The 18,041-nt window shown below is 33.5% G+C and overlaps 2 protein-coding genes across 2 annotated transcripts; both read left to right on the plus strand.

Annotated features, from left to right (window-relative positions):
• The first annotated feature begins 3,841 nt into the window (after positions 1 to 3,841).
• LOC146538117 (arylsulfatase B-like) lies at positions 3,842 to 16,961 on the plus strand. The gene is made up of 8 exons (XM_085186455.1): positions 3,842 to 4,067; positions 5,677 to 5,764; positions 7,516 to 7,675; positions 9,686 to 9,912; positions 12,125 to 12,233; positions 14,597 to 14,749; positions 15,420 to 16,088; positions 16,506 to 16,961. Exons 1-8 carry the CDS (start codon positions 4,048 to 4,050, stop codon positions 16,892 to 16,894), a joined length of 1,815 nt encoding a protein of 604 aa, XP_085042581.1. The 5' UTR covers positions 3,842 to 4,047; the 3' UTR covers positions 16,895 to 16,961.
• Positions 16,962 to 17,367: 406 nt separating this feature from the next.
• On the plus strand, positions 17,368 to 17,793 carry LOC146538118 (protein GVQW3-like). Its single transcript, XM_085187021.1, has one exon. The coding sequence runs from the start codon at positions 17,368 to 17,370 to the stop codon at positions 17,791 to 17,793; it is 426 nt and encodes a 141-aa protein (XP_085043147.1).
• Positions 17,794 to 18,041: the final 248 nt, after the last annotated feature.

The following is an 18,041-nucleotide window of genomic DNA, read 5'->3' on the forward strand; positions in this document are numbered from 1 at the left end:
TTAGAAGCCAAAGCTTTTCAAAGAGCTTAGATCGCGGCACACCGTAGGACTCTATACGGGACAACTGTGAGTCATTTCTCTCTCTGGTGTCAAGACAAACCGCGGCGTTGAGTTCTGCCATTCAATCCGTCTAGATCCGAGAAACCGAGTGTCTTAACACTAAGCTTACTCTGGTTACTTAGCTATATTAAATAATTATGTATATAGGGGGAATAATTATACAGTTGGAAGATAGATAGATTAAAATAAATAGTGACAGAAAAAGAACCATTTTAAGAAAATAATATATATTTAAATATTTATGCTATATCATCACATTCTTCATTTACTATTATTCGTTAGTGTTTTCTTTTTAATTTAAATTTCAAAGTTATAGAATTTTGTGCGTAGCAATGTGCATAAAAATATATAGATAGATAATATCCTAATATAACTCGGTATTAACCTATGACGGTATTTATTTTTATTTTTATTTAATATCCGGCCTAAATGATTAACATATTTAAAATAAGCTTAAATATTACGCTACTTAATTAAGGAATACCGGCGGAAAGTGGATAACGGAAGTGGGAACCGGAACTTAACACTAGGTTCCCTTTATTTATCCTGTAAGGCGCGGCATACAGCGTGAAGCTTAAAAAAACATTATGGTGTATTAATAATTATACACAAGTAAGTATGTATTCTGTCACTTATTATCACGTTTGTCTAAATTAGACAAGTTGTTTAAGAGACAGATACGAGTTATCAATTATCAAGACAGCCAAGCAAATAGTTTTGATAGAATATTAATGATATTTAGTTCAGGGATCAATTGGACCTACAAAGATTTGTATCAAAAGTTAAGGTCATTAGGCCTTTCTATTCATAATCGTGATAGTGTAAGCTGTGAATAAGCAAAGGAGTGGTTTTTGCATGACTATTTCGAGTTAATATTTTTACAGGGTTTTTTATTATTTTCGTGACGTATCCCGAAAATCGTATTTTTGTAAAATCTATTTAATATTTTCATATCTTCGCTCTTGTGTCGGAATCATAGCGGAAACGTTAAGTTCCGCCACTCAACAGGCAATTTTTTATATACTTAGTGACTCGTAGATATGAATTACAAATAACAATAATTTAAATACTATGTGACCATATATTGAATGTCTAAAAGACTGAAAATATAAGATATTTTTCCGTGTAGGTTATTATTTCAGTTTATCTTCAAAAAGGAAGTATTTAAAATTCTAAACATAACGTTAATGACAATATAATTTAAACTAGCTACTTTAGCCGCCATATCAGTGTAATATGAAAAATTGTCAGCAATTTTTTTATTTTATTGAGGCCGCCGTGGCGCAGGGGCGCAAGGGTAACTGTAAATACGATGATTGTAGGTTCGATTCACACTCAGTGAAATGTAATATTTAATATTTTTATTTCCTCATTCTGCTAACTAGGCTAGGCTAAAACTTCGCAAAAAAGGATTCGGCGGAAAATGGGGAACAGAGTGACTCAACACAAGTTCCTTCTGCCTACTCTGATACGTGCGAGATACCGTAGTAAGCTCAAAAAAATCATGTTATATATCCTAAAATTGGTTTATTGAACAATATGTAATTGATAAAGGTTAAGCTTTCCTTAGTTCCGGTTAGATAGTCGTCACCATTCTTATATAAACAGTTTCACAGTTATTATTATTTTAGTTTCACGCTGCATTTCACATATCGCACGGTTGGTTCCTCCAGGACATCTTCGAAATATAGCGTGTTAAATGGCGGTGCTCAACGCCGCGTTTTGTCTTATTACAAGGGCGAGAAAATGAAAACAATCCATTTCGAATGGGAGTCGAACCTACAACCGTCTCGATTACAGTCAGATGCCGCTGCGCCACGACCACATTAGTTATAATGAAAGGAAACGGTCAATTAAGTGATCAATTACAAGCAAGAAATTGAATTTAATGTCTAACCGTGTCTATATTTGTACTAAAAAAAGATTATATAAAAATACAGGATTAAAATGTTATAATATACCTATAATATGTATTTCCAGTCGTGACGTGACAGGTCATGGATTCGATTCCTACTCGAAGAGATGAAGTATTAAATAGTTTCATTTCTTCGATCTGGTGCCGAGAAAAAGCTCGGTGTTGAGTTTCGCATCTACAATTCGGCGTAAAGTGGGGAGCGGAGTGTCTAAGCACTAAGCTCCATCCGCCGCAGCTACAGCGATAGGGGGATACAGCGTGAAATTCAATAAAAAAACAAAAAATATGTTATACAATAATTGTTAACCATTTTCTAAGCAATTCTAATAGATGTGAATAGTATTGCAACGCCATTGTCGAAATAATTCGTTCTGTCACATTAATATATTGAGAGTTTAAGAAAGTTAGGTATATAGTCCAAGGTCCCTTACGAAGTGTCCACGGATTGTGTTAAAATGTCAATTCTGTTCGATAATAGTTGTTTTATGAGTGTTTTTTTATGGTCTATTAGTGAGAGAACAAAACGTGACTTACTTAAACATAATATGTCGCATACTAAAATAAGTATTGGTAATGATTACAGGCTGAGTGTTTCAATAAAGTGTTTACTAAACAATAATTTAAGTTACAAAAATAAATCAGGTTCACGCTGTATTTCGCATACAGGATAGGAAGAGGGAACCTAGTGATAAGACACTGCGTTCCCCATTTTTCACCAAATTTTTAACCGACTTCTGTAAGAAAAGGAGGTTATCAATTCGATTATATTTTTTTTCGAGTTATGTTCAGTGACGGAACTTAATTCCAGGCTTTTGCCTTTGTGTCAGAGCGAAGAAATAAAAAGATTATTAATTATAATAATTCATTCTCTCGAGTGGGGTCGAAAGTCGATCCAGTCGCGCTTACAGTCGCTTACACACGTATGCCCCACTAGGTAAATTTAATCTAAGCCAAGCTATCAGAAACAGCTTTATATAATAATAGTTTCTATTGTCTACATTAACAAAAATTTGATAAACATTTTGTTTTTTACTTTTATTGAGTACTCGAAATCGAAAATTTAAATTGCATTTGCATATCGCCAATACCTATTAACCTAAATGATAAACGCAGAATACTAAAACAATTAAACCATCACAACGACTATTATCAATTAACTTGTATTCACATGTATGAGGCCAATCAGGCCAGAAGGTTGTGACGGCATTAGGTTCCGCCACCCAGTAATTAAAACATATCAATTGGGTGATTTCTTCACCCATCCAGTATAATACTTTATCTAAATGTTACACTTTTATTAACAATTTATAGCTTCCCTTATCTTGAGGCCAGTCATGGCGCAGGGGCACAAGTGTACAAGGGCGCTGGGTCTGACTATGGGTTCGATTCCCTGCTTGCCTTTCCTTCTATGTACGGTATACCGCGTAAAGCTTACCTCAAACAGTCTGCCAATTTTTATTTGCTACACTTACAGGATTTAAAAGCTGAAATTGGTGATATTGTTTAGCATCATGATTTTTGCGGCACCTTTTTCAGGTGAGTCAGACAGAACTCACTCACACTTATTGGCCTGTTTTCATGAGACATTGCGTAATCAGCGGCGGAACTTAACGCCACGCCCTGTCTACGAGAGCGAAAAACTGAAAAGAAAATTCTAACGCTAATGTATAACTAAAACTGAACAGATATGAAATATTTATTGCTTCATATATTTTTCCACGTGATAATTGTAATTAAAACAAGAGCATTCAGCCAGGATGCCATAAAATAAAAAAAACTTAGATAATCTTTATAACTTACACTTACGTGATAATGACAATCAATTTGTTGTATCGAATCTATTAACAATGAAATTGTGTGAATAATTTTGCAACAGTCCTTCGTGAGCAACCTTCGCTGCTTCAGTACTGTATCTGCTGTAGGCTGTCGTGGGCTGCTATTCTGTGACACTTCTAAATATTGGTCATACGATATTTATAGAGTTCAACGGTTTTATGAAATTTGGATTTAGTGATTTGTTTAATATGTCTCGGTATTAGTGACTTATCGCTGGTTATTGCACAGGAAAAATTATGAAAATTGACATGAGTTGGTAAGATTGTTATTTTAAAGTGTGTTTATAATAGTCACCTAGAAATAGAACCTTTGCTTCGTAATTTTTTTAGTCATTTTTTAATTATATTGGCAAAAATATATTTAATAAAGTGTAAAATGGAATAAACCAGTCTTACTTAACTAACAATGGAAAAAAACAATAAAAATATATTTATTGTTTTTAATTATGTTATAAATGTGAAGAGGATGTAACGAAACAATCAACTTGTTTAATCGATTTACACAATAAACTCAATATTTTATGCAATTTCATTAAAAAATATTGTACAAAACATTTTTTATATACGGATAGGTGAAGAAAATAAAATAAAACACAGGCAAGCCTGTAGGGTAGGTTGTAGATTCTAGATTTAGCTTTTTCACGTTGTAAATGGGGAAAACCTGATTTGGCACATTCATTTAAACGAATCCAAACCGAGGAAAATGATATTTTTTCAGCTTCATTCTGTATACCTATTATACTGCATAGTAGGCAGAGGATACCTGAGAACTTAGTATGAAGATAGTCCGTTCCCCATTCAGATACTTCCGTTCCTTGCTTTCTCCTGAATCATTGACATTACATATTGACTGGCGGATCTAAACATCGCGCTTTGTCTCATTACCAGAGCGAAGGAATGAAAATAAAAAAATAAAGTTAAATAGTTCCCTCGAGTGAGTTTCTAACCCATAACCGTTGCGTTTACAATCACATATTTGTGTCCTTGCACCTCCATGGTCTCGAGGAAAACAAAATAATATATTTATTTCTTACATATTTATATTTTTCAAACTATGAATCACATCTACAACCATCTCTTGTATTGTCCAACATAATGTTAACAAATTTATTTATGGTATATGAACGTAAAGTACTCGGAATATTTAGAAACAAAGATCTGGCAAATTCAGTAATAATCATAAATAAATAAGAGATAGAGATTTGTCATAATTTTGACCTCGCACGAAACATTAATAATTTTGTAAGTGACATTGCACTAAAAAAAAGTTCAATTCTCATTCTCATATTATTATCACAGAGGAGATAATAGTCAATGTTACGCTTGCGCCTATAGTAATTTGGCAAGTGTGGCAACGTCTACACGCGACAGTAAGCACATTGATAGAAGTTAGTAACTAAGTTAAGAAAAATTATATAATTGTATTTGCATGGTTTGGTTCCATTAATAGATAGAGAACTGTACAATTAAATATCATCATAGTAATCTATTAAAAATATTAATTGCCATTTCTATTATCTTTCAAAAGAATAGCACTTAAACTTGTTTTATTTTATAAAAGAAGATTACAAAAAAACGTACTAGAAAATTCTTGGTAAAGTAGAGAGATAGAGAACCTAGTGCCAAGATCAATCAAATTTTTTTAAACGCGACAGGTTTTGGGTCCGATCCCACTCGATGAAATATTTAATATTTTAGTTTCTTCGGTCTTTTGTTGCGGCGTTGACGACATGCAATGCCTCGAGAATTCGACGGAAATGGGAAACAAAGTGTCTTAACTCTAGGTTCCATCTGCCTACAAATTAGTCTATAATAAGTCTACAAATTCAGCAACAACCCATATATAAATTTAAATGTTTATTTCAGCTGGATATGGCTGACTCTATGCCTGCTGTGCACATGTGTGTGTGGATCGAGACGACCCAACATTCTATACATAATGGTTGATGATATGGTAAATATAAAATAAGATTTTTTTTAAGGGACCGTCGTGGCGCAGGGGCTCTACGGTTTGACTGTAATGTGACGGTTATGGCTCAGATCCCCACTCGGGGGGATTATTTATTATTTACCTATTAATATTTTCATTTCTTCGCTCTGGCACCGACGTAAAAGCCGGGCGTTGAGTGCCTAGCAATGCCTTGACAAAATCGGCAGAAAGTGAGCAACTGAGTGTATTAACACTAGGTTCCTTCTGGCTACCCTGCCATGTGCGGGATACTGCGTGAAGCTGATTTTTTTAAGTACTTTTAAACAGAAAGATATGAAATAATTAAGTTTTCCGTTTCACGCAAATAATAGCTACAACATCCCGAGCGGGATGGAACCCACTACTGTCGATTATGCGCCAGGATTATGTCAATTTATATCTTTTAATAATGTCCCAAATAAATTTGAAGATTAATATATTTCTCCACATAGTTTACGGAGAAAACAAAAAAAAAACTGATATATACAAGTCAGCTTTTTTTATGAGAAAATTGCGTGATCTTTTTTTATTGTTATCTTGATTTAGTAAGTTCTAAACTTGACCTCGGTTGCTGGCCTTCACTTATATAAATGTTTATATATCAATGAATTCTTATAATATACTTGAACAACTGGTTTACGAAAGTGGTATCGTTGATCTTATGACACTAATATGATAATTGAAAGTGTACCTATAATAAGATTCCGGCGTTGTGTTCCGCAACTCAACACGTAATGCCTTGAGCTAATAATAGGTTCCTAGGTTCTCTCTCTCTACTCTGATATGTGCGAGATAAAATAGGAAATTTTTCAATTTTTTATCTTTTAATGTAAAATTTGATAACACATTATTAAATAATGTGTTATCAAATTTTAAAAGTAAATTTTACTCATTTTGAAAACCACTAAGCCATACATTTGAACTTAAGGCTTAGTGGTCAGCGCGCTTGGATGGTTTTCAAGAAGCACGGGTTGAAATCCCGCTACGTTAAAAATTTTATACGTTTCCCAAATAAGTATTTTTCTTACCTAAGTGTAGAATAACACTTTAAAAATGTAAAAAAACATATTATTTTCCGGAGAAACTAACGATCTTGTACAACGAGTGCATTTCGTTGCTTATTTTGTTTACAATTTAATTAAGACTAGACCTCAGGCTTGTTGTGAAATTAGATATAATTTACTTGTTCAGTAGGCACTATCTGTAGCAAAACTCTTAGTGAAATTAATAATTTTATTTGATTATTTTTTGTTGGTCGGCTTTACAGAGAATTGCAATAGATAGTTATAGCAAACTAATATTACTTCCGATTATTACTTAAGTGCGACAAAAAAGTAATTTAAAGTGTCTGGCGTATGTTAAATTATAAATTTTTTTAGCTCAACATTCTATCTCGCATATAGCACTGTAAGCAGAGGGAACCTAGTCCGTTCCTCTTTTTCAAGACAGTTAGTGTTGAGTGGCAGAGTTCAACGCTGTGCAGACATTTCGTTCTTAAATTTTCACCCCAATTTCGAGATATTGCGCGAAACTTAACACTGCGGTTGGTAACATGACTATGTGCTCAGAGCTAGGTAATGAAAATTTTAAATAATTAAATTCCCATTCTTTAATTCTTTATAATAATTTTATTAAGAATTAAAGAATGGGTTCAAAGTTTAATTTATTAATAAATACAAAAGTAACACCATTATAACTGTACCATTGTGATTATTTAAATACAATTTTGTTTCCAGGGATGGAATGACGTGTCATACCATGGCTCAGATCAGATTTTGACGCCTAATCTCGACACACTCGCTTCTCAAAGTGTTGTTCTACAGCACTATTACAGCGAAGCGATATGTACTCCGGCCCGCACTGCGTTGCTTACTGGGAAATATCCTATGAGATTAGGTAAGTAAATTTTAGCGAAAAATGGAGAACGGAGTGTATCTACACTAGGCTCCCTTATCTACCCTGCTCTTTGCGGGATACAGCATGACGCTAAGAAAGAAAAAATATATATACAATAAAAGTATAATTTGCACAAATTGAAAAAAAATAAAGGCTTAAGGGCTCCTTATATTTTACATAAATAGATGAAAATTATATTATATAATATTTATTATAGGTATATGAATAAAAGTATCGATTTTGCCAATTACGACATAAAGATATGATTGGAATTTTATAACAGTGGCAATTGTGGGCATTGAACACTTAAGTCATTTATCTACATATTTTTATCTTTATTTTAGGCGATTTAAATTTTAAATTTATTGTTAAAATATTTTTCATATCTTTTTATGACTAAATAAATATTCAGTCAGTCGTGGCTAGGGAGCACAAGCGTGGACTAAACGCGACAGGCAGTGGGTTCGACTCTCAATCGAGGAAACGAAATTTTTAATATTTTCATTTCTTCGCTCTGGTGTCGAGACAAAGCGCGGCGTAGAGTTCTGCCACTCAACCACAATACCTCCAGAAATCGGCGGAAGATGGTAAACGGAATATCTTAACACTAGGTTCTCTCCACCTACCCTGCTGTATGGGATACAGCGTCTAGATATTATAAATATTTTTAATAACTAAATAAGATAATTATGTATAGATTTCTATAGCCTTTCTGATTTCGACACTAGTTGTTCCACGCTTCACGCATTACACGAGATGCAATTTAGATCGTTCTCGGATTTGTAACGGCTTATGTTGAAACGTTCATTTGTTTTGACAAAGGGATTTTGAACTATTATTTTGCATATTTAACATATATATAATATATAATTCTCTAGTATCGAGTAAAGTAAGCTGAGAATTTGTTTATTTCAGTAGAGTGTTAAAATGCAATTTTAAATATAACAAGATGATACTCATAATTTAATAAGTTTATCTTTCATCAGAGGCCAGTCGTAGCGCAGGGGCACAAGGTGTGACTGTAAACCAACTGGTTGTGGGTTCGATCCTGACTCGAGGAAATGGAATATTTAATTAAATTTATATTTCCTTTTCCTCGCTCTAGTGTCGAGGCAAAGGGCGGCGTTGAGTTCCGCCACTCGACACGCAATGCTTCCAGAATTCGGCGGAAAGTCGGGATCGGAGTGTCTTATCACTGGGTTACCTCTGCCTATTCTGCTATGCGCGCGATACAGCGTGTAGCTGATTTATTTTGTTTGATTTTTAATTTTATCTTTATGGGATTTGAACTCATAAGCATTTTGTGTATTGGCAATAAATCTAAATTACCTACATTATAGAATAAAATATGATTAAAACTTAAAATTCTGTTTAACTTCAAAAACTAGGATTTGTCACCGATGTGTGCTATTTATTTTTAAAACTTACACTTTAAAATATAGTAATATATTGCATTACAGTTCTAAAGTATAATAATTATAGAACAAACGTAACTAAAAAAACAACATGTTCTTTTTTATTTTTTATATATCTGTTACAAATTAAATATTATCAGAAATATAATCTGTACACCATAAAAATTAAATATAAGAGATATCTTTAGAAAAATAAATTTCTGATAAAACTATGCATATCGTTACATTGATTGCAAGAAGGTGATAAGTCTTCAAGTAGTTTGTTTAATGCCATGGGAATTTATCATTGCATAATATTTAAGAACAATGAAAAGGAACTATTAAGAGTTAGACAGCTGCTTTGTTTGCTTAGAACTGAACTTAATAGTTAAATTTATGAGATTATTTTCATATTATAATATGTATTTTTATAGAATCCGTTTTTTGTCAATAATATATAGAAGAACATTTTACAGAATATTTATAGAATAGTGGAAGAATAGAATAGTGGAGTTTTCTACCTAATTTTTGAGACATTGCGCGATGAATGACAGAACTCAACGCTGCACGGTTATTTACATATATTTCAAGGATAAACAATATATTATATTTACAGGTATGCACGGAATGCCCTTATACAATTCCGAAGACCGCGGTATTCCGATAACAGAAAGACTCCTTCCAGCGTACCTAAAAGATCTAGGTTACTCCACACATTTAGTAGGCAAGTGGCATGTGGGGATGTCCAGGCATCAATACTTGCCTTTGTCTAGAGGATATGATAGTCATCTAGGCATGAGAGGTGGTTTCTTGGATTCTTATACTCATGATAAAGTGGAAGCGGTAAGTGATATATTTTTACACTATATTTCTCCATTAATGATAAAAATAAATAATTTCTGTGCATTTTTATAATTGAGCAAAGATTTCTGTAAAGTTTAGTGTCACAAATGCCAAATGATAATTTCTAATGTTGAGCAGAGAAAAACATTACGTGAGCACTACAAGAATGACTTAATAAAACGACATCCAACTCTGATATCTCAAATACCTGAGGTAATTCAGTAGAGCCTAAGCTCTACTATTAAATATTCGACCACAGAGGATCTCTTCTCCTTCTCCTCGCGCATCCATTTCATTAAAATATGTATGTATGGTACTTACTCGTGAGTATAGCTACTTAGCTATAAAGATACTATTTTTCGAGAGGGCGAGTCGAAAAAAACAATTTCAATAAAATTTAGGTACCCTTTAGGTACCCGTACAAAGATATAGAACTATAGAACCTGCAACCTATATAATTGTGTAGGGTGCGTAATATATACAGTTATATATTTAACTATGTTACAGTAATTTAAATAATATTTGTCTTTTTGCATCACCGCCCATGAACTTGACATACATACATACATTGACATCAAATATTCTTTCTGTGTTAATTAATACAAGTAATTTTTTTACTTATCACGCGATCGATGCACAGTTGAAACCGCCATTTTCTCGTATCTCAAAAGAATCTTCTTCTTTGCCTCGAAATAAATATATTTTAAACTTATACATATATTCTATATCAATTTTAGTAACTCTACACTAAAAATATTTAATACCGTCAAATATTTAAAGTATTTCAGTTTCGCTTTTAAATAACTTCGCACAAAGAAACATAGTTTGCAGTTGCTCGCACTCTCCTCGCTCGCATAGTTGACTACGAGAGCTTTGAGTGCATGGAATATTAAGATTTTCATATAAAATTTTAATTTTTGAGGCTATCGTGGACGAGAACAGGGGTGTGACTGTACTGCGACGGTTGCGAGTTCGATTCCCACTCGGAGGAATTAATTATCATTTATTAATATACTGGTAACATCTTGTTATGCCCTCAAGTAAATAAATCTTTTACGAGTATGGGTCTAATTACATACGTCTCTATTGCTTGAGTATATAGTGGTGCAGCATTAGGTACATCGTCTCATTTTAAATGCAATTGTTTCGGTTCCCCATTCGGATAGACAACGGAGAAAAAAGACTTGGCTTGTTATACAGAATTAAGAAAAATAGAGAATCACTTAATATATTGTAGAAACATCTTAAATATATTCTACTTGAGTAATTCTTGCGTTTGTTTAAGCAATCGCAAATATTAGTGTTTTGCTACATATTAATAAAATTTACATTACTTTTATGATTTATAAGCATTTACAGCAATATTATTGCAATATATATGACTATTATATAATATAGGTAGTATTGCAGTCTGACGTAATGATAACTTTTCTATTTTATTCTGCATAGAATCTTTTCTCGTTGTCTCTCCCTTCCTTATTTATTTTATCTGAAAATATTTTATGAGTGAAAATAAAAAAAAATTATAAGCCTATAGTAGCATAATTTCTGATTAAAGTTCTTTGTTATATTGCATAGCTATATTTATTAACAAATGGCAGTGGTAGTCCGAGCCAATGGAAAAATAAGTAATAAAATCAAAATTAAACCTTTTAAACGGTGGCAGCTTTCTGTAGTGTGCCAACACTAACTTCAAATTTACAGTCTGAAAGGTGTTTGCATAGGTCGTATTTAATAAAACTTTTTCACTCTATTTACTTACACTCAGAATAAAAAATCAAAAGAGGCCAGGCCAGTCAGTCCAAAGGGGAATAAGTGTGTAACTTGAATTTATATTTTCGTTTAACTTTACAACACTTTCACTCAACACACAATGCCTTTGGAAAATAGGGGAAGGAGTGTCTTAACACTAGGTTCTCTCTGCCTACTCAGCATGAGCGGGATAGTGTATGAGGCTGATTTCATAAAAAATCGTCATTATTGTTATACTTTTTTCTTATTACCAACTCTTTCTTGTAAAGCTTAGAAGTTCTTTAGAACTGAGTAGGCAGATGAAAGAAAAACTTGCACAATTGAATACAATGTAAATTTTAACATCATTATTTCCCCAAACGGGGATAGTCTCACATCCATCGCGTTCACAGTGAGATACTATCCTAATGCAACAATGACATATTTTTTATTATTTTATATGTATGTTTTTAAATTTTAGTGGCCAAATGGAAGGGAATTCTTCGGCTTAGACCTGTTCGACAACGACATCCCACAAGACGAAGAAGACCGATACATTATTGATGTACTAACTGAACGAGCTATTAATTGTAAGTTATTTCTTCTTCACGCTTAATACATCATAAGTAAAGAAAATCTAGAGAATTTAACTAAGACGTTAAGTTGCATTTATAAAAGTAAGGATATTTTTTTTGTTAGTAAAATTTCTGGGGGTGGACAAAAGACTATACTGTATATGAATTTGAATTTTATTTAGTGTTTTTATGCACTTTATGGTATATGGATTAAACAACGAATAAATAAAGAATCCATTATAAAACTGCCTTAAATTAAAGCGAAACACATAGTAATCTGTTATTTAAGATTTTCATTGAATTGTTACGAAAGAGACTGCACTTGGAATTTCACAATCTACAAGATCGATGTCTGGGCATTAATGAACGTACTCTCGCTGTCTAGTTTTATAGTTGTATGTAAAAAGGAAAAGTAAAATTTACATAAATATCTAATGTTTAGTCTAAAGTGTGGCACCGAAGTGTTTTAATTCAAATTCAAATTCAAATTCAAAATATTCTTTATTCAAATAAACTTATAATAAGCACTTTTGAATCGTCGAATGAACATATGAACAAAAAGCTACCACCGGTTCGGAAGGCAGTTCTGCTGAGAAGAGCCGGCAAGAAACTCAACAGTTGCTCTTTTCAAAATCAATGGTACAATAACAATCTGTTACATTAGTTGGCAGCTATCCTGCATTACATTCAATAGACATTAATTTCATACATGTTTGTCCTCTAAGTATTCTTGAACAGTGTAATAAGCTTTACTTGTCAGAATTTTTTTTACTGATATTTTAAATTTTGGAAGTGGCAAATCTAGAATACACATAGCAACGGATACAGGGTTTAACTACAAAAAATCTTTCTATAGGAACTAGGCCTAATTTTATCTAAATCATCATTATTCGTGTATTTGTATAGGTATTGTTCATAGATTGGTACTCGACTCCTGTATAGCTCGGTATTACGCTTGCACACCTAATTTGCGTGCGGTGGACTGGCCTTTGTTAGTAGTAGCTGAGTAATAAGCTGGCGATTGTTCCTTGTTTTTAGTTTGTTAATAGAATTTCTTAGTAAATATTTGGATATAGATAATTTTATTTTGGACGAATGGCGTTTTTTATGTTATTTACCAGTATAATCGACATGCAAATAATGATTATTGATATTATTAACAATTAGGTATTAAGATGAGGCCGTGTGGCTCAGGGGCACAAGGGTGTGATTATAACGCGAGGATTGTGGGTTCAATGCCCACTTGGGATATTATTATTTACTTATATTTTCATTTGTTCGTTCTGGCACCAAGGCAAAAGCACGACGTGTTATCTGACCGTAATCCATGCTTTAGAGCGAGATGTAATGCAGCGTTGAGTTTCGCCATTCAACTCACATTGTCTCGAACTCATGCCTGGACAATCATTAGGTCATCTACATACTGTAGATTATTAATTTTAATAAATAATTTTGTTACATAAGACTAAGATATTGAATTAAATAAAGCTGAAATTTATTTCTAACTAAAAAGTATTTCATTTAGTTTAAGCGAATGTTCTAATTTAAGCTAGTAATTACATTCATAATATTAATACTATTTTTCTTTTTTATATTTAATTGTAAGCGTGACATGTTGCGGGTTCGATTCCCACTCGAGAAAATAAAATATTTAATATTTTTATTTCCTGGCTCTGGTATGGAGAAAATCAAATACCTTCGGCGGAATAAATATGTACTGAGTTAGGGAACTCGGCGCCGTTCCGCCTGTGTGTATATTATTCTTATATTTACTAAAGGAAGGAAGGAATACGATCTGAATATCTAAAATAAATAATTTTGAGCTTAGGTTTCCCCGTCCAATTAAAAGACTGTAGACTGTAGAGATCTACTCACCTGTTGCATTATTTGTTTATTTTTTGTTGATTTGTAATCATTTACGTAAGAGAAACTTGACCTAGAAAGTATCTACTCGTATATTATCATCTCAGTAAATGATTAATTCCTTATTTAAAATGATATTTTATAGTAACATTATTTTTAGTACACACTGTATCCTGGACCATAGCAGAATAGGGAGACACCAGGTTCCCAGGTTCCCGGGAACCTGGTGTTACGATACTGCATTCTCATTGAGACACATAATATGTACATTTCAACTTTCTGGCGAATTCTAGAGGCATTGCGGATGTGGGTTCGATGATTTCTACGGGAGCAAATGAAATATACGCACCACTTAACACGCATTGCTTCCAAAATTCTACAGAAAGTAGAGAACGGAGTGTCTGACACTAGGTGTCTATCCTGCTACACGCGGGATATATCCCGTGCTTCACGCTATAACATATAATATAAAATATCCTAATATAGTATCCTAATATAAAAATGTATTCTTATAGTAATACACCACCACAACGACTCAAATCCATTCTTCCTGCATCTGGCCCACACGGCGCCGCACGCCGGCAATGAAGGCGGGCTATTACAACCGCCGCTAAATACGACTGTCAAGAACCGACATATAGCCCACTCGGATAGACGGCTGTATGCAGGTATAATATACGCTTTATATATATAGAATTTATTTTATTTTTTTCTTAGATTCCTCCGTAACATAAAAAATAACAACTAATAGGTAGTTAAAAAAAATCATTCTCTGTATCTCTATATATCCTATTGTGTATATCTGCGGATTTTGTAATACTCTCTAATAATTTACTCTCTTCGCTCTCTTCTCTACAGGACAGCATAAACATGGGAACCTAGTGTTTCCATTAGTGTTTTCCATTCATTTGAGTGGAAATCGAATCCAGAACCCCCTTATTCCTTTATCATATGTTAATTTTACGCAATCCTCCTGACTATTATGCACATATTTTACATTTATTTTCTCTTTAATAAATCAAGGCGATATAGATGATATAACTATTTACAATGCTACGTTCGTTTTTAACGAACCTTTGCAATTTAAATTTCGAAACGCATTGTTAAAATGATAAAACACAAATTGAACGAAATGTATTGTATCCGATTTGCCCAATTTTGTTGAAATTTTTTATGCAGTAACCGTTGCATCAATTATTATTCAAATTTTCAATAGACTCCCTCATGCATAAATTTAATTTCTTTTTCCATTTCTATTCTTAATTATTTCATCTTTAAATCATTATTATATCAGAATCGCAACAGCCACATTATATAACATTTTTTTTTGTCTTACAGAGATTGTTTCCTATTTGGACGATAGCATTGGTAAAGTTATAAGAGCTCTCGCAGACAAAGGCATCTTACAAAACACTTTAATAGTTTTCGTATCAGATAATGGAGCACCTACAGTAGGCCAGTTTAACAACTGGGGGGTAAATCTACCGTTTAGAGGTAAAAAACAAACTCCATGGGAGGGGGCGGTTAGAGTGCCCGCTTTTATATGGCATCCGACCCTTAAACCAAAAGTTTGGCCAGGACTTATGCATATCACTGATTGGATGCCAACTCTTTTGGGCGCAGTCGGTGGCGAAATAAAAGCTGAAATAGATGGAGTTAATCAATGGGATTCCATATCTCTAAATCGAGAATCTCAAAGAAAGGAAGTTCTTATAGCTATCGAGGATAGTTCTACAAATATGTACGGCGCGTATCGATCAGGAGACTACAAGATTATTATAGGCAATGTGTCAGGCCTGAGTAATGGCTATTATGGAGCAGAATTTATGAGAAATAAAGGACCACTTCCCGATTACTTCCCGGCTCTTCGTAATAGTATAGTTGCTAAAGTTTTTGAAAGATATGGTTTCACCTTAGATTATGATCAAGTACTATCTATGAGAAAAGCGACTGTAATCAAACAATTGGACCGTGTGAGAGATTTAAATCGTTGTGAACCAACTCTAAGTAAGTATTATAACATATAATTAGTTTTCGTACAACTGATCATGGTAAAGTTAAATAATAATTTAAAATGAATATTATCACTGGGGGCCAGTCTGGACATAGAGGCACAAAATGTGATCGTAAAATCGACTGGTTGTGGGTTCGATCCCCAGTCGCAATGCCTCTAAATTTCGGCGCAAATTGGGGAATGGAGTGTCTTAACACTAGGTTCCTTTTGCTTACCCTGCTGGATGCGGAATATAGCGTGAAGCTAAAAAAAAATATTATAATTTGTGAAAATCTTATTACTTAAAGAGTTATAATAAACAATTATTGTTTTCTTAAACATTTAATCTCAATTAAATTTTAATATAAATCCCTTATTCTTTATTATTAACAACTATCAGTAATTAATATAATTCAACATTTCCTTATCAGGTCGTGGCTGCTTGTATAATGTAAGGCAAGATCCTTCAGAAAGTCACGATCTTTGGAGTCGTGGTCCCAAAGTAGCTGCCTTATTAGTAAGTAGATTACAAGCATTATGGGCAATGCAATTAAGAAGAGGACCTACACCCTTAGATGCCAGAGCAGATCCAGCCAACTTTGAATATCGATGGGTTCCTTGGCTCAATGATACAGACCCTGTAGTTAATAGCACTAGTAATGATAGTCCATCATTAAATGATATCAATTTTGAAGCTGTAGAATTAAATCGAGTAAGAAATACGTCTTCGTCGAACATCCCAACGGACGATACAGTCAGAAACTGTGACAGCACATACGGGTTCAGAAATTTATTTTGTATATTAAGAAGTGTTTTCTAGTTGCATTTTGTTATTAAGTTGTGAATAGTTGTTTAATAGAAATAAATTATTGTTGATATATAAAAAATGTTTTTTATATAATTTTCCTGGTATTATTAAATAGGGCAAAAATATTGTATTTATGAGGCCAGTCGTGGCGCATGCCACGAGTGTGTGACTGTGAGGTCACTTCGGGAAATGAAATATTTATTTGAATGTATACGAGGTGTGTTCAAAAAGTAAGGTGACTTTTCAAATTTGGCGGGCAACGTACTTTCGATTATCGATTTTTTTATTTTGTTATGTTGGTACACTCTTCCCGAACATCTGTACCAAGTTTCAAGTGTATAGCATTTTTTGTTTGGTTGGGAGAGGCGTAAAGGTTATAAGTGTTTTGCGTGCTCGGCGATTTCTTGCTATCGAAAAATATGGATCAAAGGATTTGCATCAAATTTTGTGTAAAAAATAAAATAAAGTGCTCCGAAACACTTAAAATGTTGACAGTGGCATACGGTGAAACTGTTCTGAGTAAAAAAAATGTTTACAAGTGGTACAAACTCTTCCAAGATGGCCGGGAAGATGCCAATGACGAGCCTCGCTCTGGACGCCCAAGCACGTCAACAACTGATGAAAACGTTCAAGCAGTGAAGAAAATTGTTCTGGAAAATCGTCGAATCACTATCAGAGAAGTTGTTGAAATTTTTTCTAACGTTTTGGGCATGAGACGTGTGTCAGCGAAGTTTGTTCCGAAATTGCTAAATTTTGACCAAAAGAACCGTCGCATGAGCATCGCTCAAGAACTGTTGAATGACGTCAACGACGACCCAGATTTACTGAAAAGGGTCATAACTGGTGACGAATCATGGGTATATGGTTATGATATCGAAACCTATGAAAGGACGGAGATTTGCAACGATTGAAGAGATAAAGACTGCATCACTGGAAGAGCTCAAGGCTATACCGAAAAGTACTTATGAGAAGTGCTTTGACGATTGGAAAAACCGTTGGCATAAGTGTATTGTATCTGAGGGGGATTACTTTGAAGGGGACAACATAAATATTGATAAATAAATAATTTTTTTTTTCTTAAAAATACAAAGTCACCTTACTTTTTGAACACACCTCGTATTTTCATTTCATAACTCTGGTGTCAAGGCGTGCAAAAGCG

This window comes from Heliconius melpomene, chromosome 6 (assembly GCF_056956725.1).
Source record: "Heliconius melpomene rosina isolate 202511_hmr_F chromosome 6, ASM5695672v1, whole genome shotgun sequence".
Taxonomy (NCBI): domain Eukaryota; kingdom Metazoa; phylum Arthropoda; class Insecta; order Lepidoptera; family Nymphalidae; genus Heliconius; species Heliconius melpomene.